This window comes from Rattus rattus, chromosome 7 (genome assembly GCF_011064425.1).
Source record: "Rattus rattus isolate New Zealand chromosome 7, Rrattus_CSIRO_v1, whole genome shotgun sequence".
Classification (NCBI taxonomy): Eukaryota; Metazoa; Chordata; class Mammalia; order Rodentia; family Muridae; genus Rattus; species Rattus rattus.
In genome coordinates this window covers 23106201-23114599 of record NC_046160.1, presented here as the reverse complement: position 1 = coordinate 23114599, position 8399 = coordinate 23106201, and the positions used below count along the sequence as shown (strand labels likewise).

Genomic DNA, 8399 nt, shown 5'->3' with positions numbered 1-8399 from the left:
CCCACTGGCATGGGAACCACAACTCCATTCATTGGTCTCACCCTTTTCTTTTTTTTTTTTTTTTTTTTCCCGGTTCTTTTTTTTTTCGGAGCTGGGGACCGAACCCAGGGCCTTGCGCTTCCTAGGCAAGCGCTCTACCACTGAGCTAAATCCCCAACCCCGGTCTCACCCTTTTCTTATTTACTGGGCCTTTGTAGATGTATTTTTGTGTGTCCCTTTCCTTCCTTTCTCTCTGTTTCTTCTTCTTCTTCTTCTTCTTCTTCTTCTTCTTCTTCTTCTTCTTCTTCTTCTTCTTCTTCTTCTTCTTCCTCTTCCTCTTCCTCTTCCTCTTCCTCTTCTTCTTCTTCTCCTCCTCCTCCTCCTCCTCCTCCCCCCCCTTCCCTCCCCTCCCTCCCCTTCCCTCTCCCTCTCCTCTTCTTCCTTCTTCTGTGGGAAAGAGACTCCTAGGTGGTTCTGAAACTCTGTAGCCCAGGCTGGCCCCAAAATTGAAGTGAAGTTCTGCTTGCTCTTTTTTCTTTCTTCCTTCCTTCCTTCCTTCCTTCCTTCCTTCCTTCCTCCCTTCCTTCCTTCCTTCCTTCCTGCTTGCCTGCCTGCCTGCCTTTCTCCCATCACGTTTTTAAGCAAAGCCTTACTCTGTAGCCCAGGCTAACCCCAAACTTGAGGTGATCCTGTCGTCTTAGCCTCCCATGTCTCTTTTTCTCTGTCTCTCTGTCTCTCTGTCTGCCTCCCCTCTCTCTTTCCCCCCTCATTCAATCCCATGTGTGTGCTGTGCCTGTGTGTCTGTGTGTCCATGTACTGGGTATCACACTCACACTCAGGGCCTCACGCACTCCAAGCAAACACTGTCACATTGCGCCATCTCCTCAGCCTGTGACACTGCTTTTCACTGGGTAGCAGCTCCACTGAGGACGTGTCTCTGAAGTAGAAGTCTGAGAGGTTGCAGCTTCACATGACCATGAGTCTGCAGCCCTCCCGAGGCCTGGGCACTCACAGTAGAGGAGCCTTTTGGAGTCGTTCAAGCCACCTGACTCTGAGAACATACTTAGGCACAGAATCTCTTTCCATGCAGCCACAGTGTGGCTTTAAGATCTTCTTTTTCCCTAAACTGTGTCCTTCAAGTCAGCGGATCCCACCACAACTTTCTCCTTTCCTGATGGGTGAGTTCCTGCAGAGAAAGGACAAGTTCCTGTGGGCTCGGATCTTTTGTGTCATCCTTGTAATGTAAATCTAGCCTCTGCACTGGCCAGATTCAACTTCTAAAGGGCTCTGAACGGATGCTTCTGGAAGAAGGCCTCTCTGAGACCGAGCACATCATGCTGAGAGCTAAGAGAACTTGTCCCTCATTCCACGGGCATCTTAGCCTATTTACTGGATTTGACATTGTACTGTAAACTCAACACTTGGGGAACTGAGGCTAAAGGACTTCCGTGTGTTCAAGGCCAGCAAGTTTCTGGTGGTGGGCGGGGTTAAAGTCCTGTAAGTGAAACTCAGAGTCCTAAAGATAGCATCTTTCTCTTGGAAGTGTGAGAGGAAGGCCCGAGGGCATGGAAAGGCAGAAATTGAAATTGGGAAGCATGTTTGAGGAGTTGGGAGTGCACCCCTTGCACGTGTTTTGGTGGAAGGAAGAAAGGCTGTAGTGGGATGCATATCGACAGTCTCTGGAAGGGCTGGAGATCCAGAGCCCCAAACTGTGGACTTGAGCCCCAAACTTGAAGCGTTGGTCCGTCAGAGGATTACTCTGTCAGGGTCGGTCATGGCGTGGAAGGGCACTCTCTTCCTAACCCATCTTCCTGCCTTCTAAGCATGGGCCTTGACCTAGGGCTTGGCTGCTCCCAGCATGCAGTGCCCCCACCCCTCAGCCGGGACGGGAGGCAGGCGGAGGCTTTTTGCGGGGGCTGTGCTGGGTGGGCAGTTTTCCCAGAGCAAGGAGTGAAGTAGGACTGAGTTGGCGCCAGCTCCTTCAGATACAGACATTGCTGGCTGGATGGCCACCCTGTCAGGGCGAGCTTGAGCCCAAGGCTCCCTTGGGTACTGTGTCCCTGCTCTAGGGCCTACGGCTCCATACCTCAGGATAGCGGCATGTCACGGGAGGCCACGGAGGCACCAGCAATGCCGGAAGCAGGGCGTAATAAGCCCAAGGCACGGTTGCTCCTGGGCACTGACAGGAAGAGGAGCCGCCTCAACAGGACAAGGCAGGACCTGTGGGACGACACTAGCTGGAGCAATCACAGATTGAGCAGAGTCACCTCTGCCCCTCGAGGGACCAGAGCTAGGGGGACAGCTCATGGCAGGGTAAGGACACTCAGAGGAGGGAGCCGGGGAAGGAAGGGTTTGGAGGGCAGTGAGGTACCATCTCTGAAGGAAGAGCCTTGATCAGTGTTGATGGATCTGCCCAAGAGCTGGTCTCTATGGTAACGTGCAGGAGGCAGCAGGACAGGTCAGAGCTTCAGCACAGCAAAGCTCAGAGAGTTGATGTAACTGAGTTCTACTGAGGAAACTCAGGGCCAGGGGAGATACGTGAATTGCCTGATGTCCCTGAGCAGCCGCCAGTGGCAGGGGACCTAGACTGACTTGTTTTGGTTTGGTTTATATGCATATATTTCTGAGCTAGAGACTCACACAGCCCAGGCTGGCCTCCAACTTTCCCTGTACCCTAGAACGTGAACTTCTGACCCTTCTGCCTCCACAATCCGAGAGCTAACAGTATATGCTACCACACCAGTTTATACAGTGACAGGGATTGAACCCTGGGCCTTTCACATGCTAGGCAAACATTCTACCAATTTAGCTAAACCTGTAGTCCAGGATGATAGGTTTTGATCCTTGGTACAGAGTCCTTCCCTCTTTACCATAACAACTTCTTTAACTCAGGACCTAGTTGGGTCAAGGGTCAGCCCTACTAAGCAGGGGCGTGGCTGTGGCTCTATGCTCCCTGTGGCACGGAGGGTACCCTGATAAGCAGGATCCACACTCCCATGGGAGTGGAACAGACGATAATGAAGTTATAGAAAGAAAATGGGACTTGGGTTCTGAGCCAAGTGTTGCCACCTTCCAGCCATCTGATCCCAGCCTAGGCCTTCCTTTGTTTGTATTATGAGGCATGGCTTAGATAAAACCAGTGGGGCCCATTAGTTAGTTCCAGCAGAAGACATGGCCCTAATGGGCCCTTAGAAGTCAAGGTCAACCAGGTATGGTGGTATGTCCCTATAATCCCAGCACTTAGGAAGTTGAAGCAGTCCGATCCTGAGTTCGAGGTTATCCCGGGCTACACGGGGAGTTCAGGTCTAGCCTGGGCTACATGAAACTCTGTCCCAACAATAGCAGCACTAACAAGAAGCCAGGGTTAGATGGGAATCTGTGTTGGATGCACTCATGGGTCCTCTCTGCAGAGTGAGGCCAGCCCGGAGAACGCGGCACGGGAACGGACTCGGGTGAAGACACTGCGTCAGGCCTTTCTGGCGCTGCAGGCTGCTCTGCCTGCAGTACCACCTGACACCAAGCTTTCCAAGTTGGATGTGCTAGTGCTGGCCACAAGCTACATCGCCCACCTCACCCGAACCCTCGGCCATGAGTTGCCTGGTCCTGCCTGGCCTCCCTTCCTGCGTGGGCTCCGTTACTTGCACCCTCTTAAGGTAGGTCACTGGCCCGAACTTGGTCACGAACCTCCGGTAACGGAATAGGAATTGGGGTCATTTTCTTCTGGTTCTCTCAGAAGGAGGACGGAGGCCGGCTCTTGGGGTGGAGCGGCGACTGGGAGCGGCTGCGTGGGAATGCGCTTGCTCCGGGAGGAGGAGAAGACTGAGATTCTTAGTGTCGGGGGAAGAGAGGAGCAGGTTCCTGGTCTGAGGCCCAGAACCCAGGAGAGTCATCCGTCTCCAAACAGCTTCACCTCGTTGTGTGGCACCTGACTTACTTCTCTCTGGACTATTCTTACGGCAGATGTCTGCTCTCTGGGAGAACGGCCTAAGCCCACAGTGCAGAAGCCATCAGATTGCAAGGCAATCAATCTGGGTTGGAGGGCTTGCAGCACCGACCGTGCCAAACTCTTCTTACCTGGTTTTCCTGAACCCCAGCTTGAGAATGTGCAAGATAGAACAAGCGAGGAGCCAGCCATCTCTTTTGGAGTACAAAATTAATAATAATAATAATAATAATAATAATAATAATAATAATAATAATAATAGGATAATTAACAATTATCATGAATGGAAGGAAAATTAATAATAATCCACACGGCAGCAACAGCCACTATGATTGGATGCTAAGGACAAGCTAGGGATGGAGCTGAGCACTTTAGAGCATTCTTATCTCTTGGCTGCAAGAGCCAAAGGAAGATTTCCTGTGAGGAGATGGGAGGTCAGGGAGGGCAAGTGGCCAGATGTAGTTTGAACCTGGGCTTCTGACTGCAGACCTTGGCTCTCAGCTCCCCCGACCCCAGCAAGCGCCTCCCTCACAGGGACCCATGTAAAGAATATGCTGTGAGCCAGGCATGGTGGACCACACCCGCGGTCTCAGGACACAGGAAACCAAGGCAGAGGGACTGCCAGATCCAGGCTGGTCTGGCAATTTAGCAAGACTCTGTGTTAAAATGAAGAGAAAAAAAATAGGTGAGAGGTCCTTAGTAGGCAGAGGCAGGCAGATCTCTGTGAGTTCGAGGCCAGCCTGGTCTAAAAAGGGAGTCTCAGAACAGCCAGGCCTAGACAGAGAAGACAACAGAGCAAGCAAACACAAAAGACTGTGCTGTGTCATACAGGGAGGGCCACTCGGCCTTCCTAAGGGATGACTTTGTTTTTAAAGACAAGATATCAGATATTTCAAGCTGGCCTCAAACTCAGGTGTAGCTTGTGACAACCTTGGCCCTCTGTTCCTCCCACCTCCACCTTCCTGAATTCAGGCCGCCCACCCCACTTGGTTTACACTATACTGGGGATCGAACCCTGGGCTTCGGGAGTTCTGGTCAGCACCGTCCAGTCCAGCAGCCTCTAGCCCTCAGCCTGATTTTTACGATGGATACTTCTATATCATCTCTTTTTCATACATATGGTTCTTCTGAAAAAGTCCCCCCCCCTTGAGAATATAGATGAAATACAAGCCTCTGAGGTTAAATGGGGTAGGTCTGAAATGCTAAAAGCAGCACTGGGCAGAGGGCCATGGGTAAGAGAGCAAGGTCCTTATCTGTAAAGTGGTGATTGATGGAAAACGAAGCCCTGGAGAATAGTAGATGCACAATAAATACAATGGTGAGAGAGCAGAGGAGAGGAGAGGAAGGGCGTGGAGGGGAGGGGAGAGCCTAGATCTAGAACTCTGATTAGTGGAGAGAGGCACTGAGCCCCCAAGTGGGGAATGACAGAGAGGAAGATAAACTCAGCACAGTAATCCTTGCAGTTTTTCATCTGTCTGTCTGTCTGTCCCTTTGTCTGTCTGTCCATCCGTCCATCCAGCTCTCTATGTTTCTATTTGAGACAGTGTCTCTCTCTGTGGGTTTCTCTCTCTGTATAGCCCTGGCTGTCCTAGAACTAGATCTGTAGACCAGGCTGGTCTCAAACTCACAGAGATCCTCCTGCCTCTGCCTTCTGAGTGTTGGGATTAAAGGAACGCACGTGCCGCTGCCACTACCTGACTATTCTTGCATTTTCTAAAACCATCCTTGCTCCTAGTGAGAAGACCTTAAACTCCTGGCAGGGTGCGAGCTGACGAGCCCCATCCTCTCCCTCCTCCACTTCTCTCTCACATTCCCTCACTCAGTGCGCCTGTCTACCCTCTCCCCCAGCCCCCAACCAAGTTGTGCTCCTCTTAAAGCCTTCTGTGCCCACAGTGGGCTCCTCCTATGCCTCTGTCAGGCAGTTGGGAGAGCATTTAAGACTGTGATATTTGGGGGACATGTCAAGCAGGGGATACCAGGGAAGGCCAGACCTAAGGTCGTAATGGTTCTGGACTACACAGGACCACAATAGCTGTGTTAATCCTTTCCCATCTTACGTCTTTTCAGAAGTGGCCCATGCGATCTCGTCTCTATGCAGGAGGCTTGGGATGCTCTGGCCCGGAGTCCACCACAACTGATTCCACCACAGCCATCGCTACTGACCACAGAAGCAGGGATGCACAGCTGGGGTCCCAGGTCTCCGTAGCCACAGATACCCTCCTTGCCTCTCCAGTCTCTCCAGCCCTTGGTAACGAATGACCACCACCACTCATCCTGCTCTCTTAGACTGCGACTCCGCTTAAGGACCTGGATTTTCTGCCCGCTCTGCCTGTCCTCCCCTTGACTCAGCCTTTGGGTTTGACTCAGGCTCAAGTTTCACGTTCAGGGTTGGCTTCCGGTAGGCAGAAGAAGCAGCAGTAAAGACATCAGTGGTAGAGAGTTCCGAGGAAACCCAGGATGGAGTTCATGCTTGGCTCTTCTACGGTACTGACGGGAAGTGAAAGAGAAACCGTGTTTGACGTGGTTCAAAGTCAAGTTAGGGCATCACATCCCCTTCCCTAGGGCTCTTCAAGAAGAATACAAGAAGACAGAAATGGCTGTGCCGGTACAGCATGGGGCTAGGACCACAGTAGCCCTGGCCCTGGGTGCTCATGGGCATACCAGGGGGCCTGAAGGGCTTTTGGTAGCAGTAAGTATGAACATGTCTGGGGTCAGGTCACAAAGCCAGAGAGGAAGCTGAAGAATGGAGTGCGATTTTTTTTTTTTAATTTCCCTACAAGATGTTTATCCAACATCAAAGAGGCATAGGCGAGATCAGGGTGCTTCTCCCTGGAATACCATCTCACCAGTGGGCCCCTCGTCACCGCCTTCCTGCACCAGGGCCCTGCAGCCCTTTCACATCTTCCCAGCAGATGAAGCCCCAGACTTAGATGGTTCACAAGCCAGGGACACTTAGCTAGTCCCAGCTATCTAGGGCCAGATCATCTTATCCCACAGTCAGCTCTGCCTTCGCTCAACGAAGCAGCCACTCACAGCCCTGCCTGCAGAGGACCGCAATCTCCCCAGCTTTATCTCCTCAAAGGGCCCTAGACAGAGCGGGAGCATCTCTCCCGTGGCATAGTAAGCAGTGTTCTCTCTCTGGTGTGTTAGAAACCTCATCTCAAGGACGTGTAAAACAAGGTGGACTTCAGCGTGGTTCCTGCACCGTCAGCGACGGGGGCTTTACTGGTTTTGGTATAATCTGAACATTTCTAAAGGTCAACTCCCAGGCCTGCTTCTCCCCATAGGCAGTGACGTCCCAGGCTTGCCCCAGATCCTGGTACAAGGTGCCCAAAGTTTCCTAGAGCTTTAGCAACACTTGTCCTTGGCCCTGAAGAAATAACTGGAGACAAAGCTTACACTAAGGTGAGCTTCCCAAGCCGGGTCCAGTTTCAGGTTGGCCCCTGGGTCTAAACATAGGAGGAACTGCCTTACTCTCAAATTTCAGCAACTGAGGCCAACTAGAGTCCCAGCAGGGTGCTCATGAGTTGAGCGGACAGGCTGGGAGGGATCGGGTCTGTTCCTCCATAGGGCTGACCCCCAGGCATCCAGGAAAAGGAGATGGTGGGGTGACTCAGCGAGCTGGGGTGGAGATAGAAGGAAGACACAGAACGTCCCAGCCTCAGCTGCATGTGCTGTGGGGAAGCAGCTGGGCTGTGGCTGGGAGCCATGGCGGACGGCCCCAGCCAAGGCCAAACCCATAAATCTGCCTGGTCCCACATTTCTCCTGGGGGACCCAGAGAACTTGTGCAGGGCTGGTCCAGCAGCTGGACGGGGCCAAGCAGGGGCAGAGACCAGGTGTGGGAGGGCAGGAGCAGTCTTCTTCACACGACCATAAAAGTCCAGCCTGGGTGTTCTATTTTTAAAACCAAATCAACAGCAGCGTTCCCCCCGCCCCCCGTGGAGTTGAAGGGTGGTAAAAAGGAGTGTACATGATTTCTTCCCCGTCGGTGACATACGATCTGTCTCTGGGCAGGCTGGGGACTGGCTTTGGGTACAAGCTACGAGTCCCCTCATAGACTAAAGCGTCTCCCAATGATTGAGTAGAGTCTGATGGAGCTTGAAGTGTCCACCCTGTCTAGACTCAAGCTTTTGCCTCATTTGGCAAACCCTTCACGGCTGACCACATAACACCGCCCTAATGGAGAATCTGAGGAGGAAAAAGAAGACGAAGTTGGTAGAGGGTCAGGTAAAGAAGAACAAGTCCCACCAGGAGGAGTATCTTGTTTTGTTTTGGTTTGGTTTGGTTTTTTGACATGACTTACCATGTAGGCCAGGCTGGCTTTGAACTTGAAATCCTTCTGCCTCAGGAAGGGTTATGGGCTCACGGGCCTTTACCACTCTGCCCAATCAGGACAAATTTCTAAATCTGTTGCCAGAGAATCTGTTTTTCCCACTGACCAGGCCTGGCACTGTCAAGCTGAGGTTACCTGGCTGT

General features: G+C 52.1%; 1 protein-coding gene across 1 annotated transcript; it reads left to right on the top strand.

Annotated features, from left to right (window-relative positions):
* The first annotated feature begins 2079 nt into the window (after positions 1-2079).
* On the top strand, positions 2080-6520 carry Tcf23 (transcription factor 23). Its single transcript, XM_032908793.1, has 3 exons — positions 2080-2292; positions 3390-3632; positions 5990-6520. The coding sequence occupies exons 1-3, from the start codon at positions 2080-2082 to the stop codon at positions 6179-6181; spliced, it is 648 nt and encodes a 215-aa protein (XP_032764684.1). The 3' UTR covers positions 6182-6520.
* Positions 6521-8399: the final 1879 nt, after the last annotated feature.

What these genes read in the sequence shown, in the direction of transcription:
- Tcf23 (XM_032908793.1), top strand. Translation starts at nt 2,080, where the DNA reads ATGTCACGGGAGGCCACGGAGGCACCAGCAATGCCGGAAGCAGGGCGT. An exon ending in GGGGGACAGCTCATGGCAGG is followed by an intron (nt 2,293 to 3,389) that starts GTAAGGACACTC and finishes TCCTCTCTGCAG; the next exon opens with AGTGAGGCCAGCCCGGAGAA. An exon ending in GTTACTTGCACCCTCTTAAG is followed by an intron (nt 3,633 to 5,989) that starts GTAGGTCACTGG and finishes ACGTCTTTTCAG; the next exon opens with AAGTGGCCCATGCGATCTCG.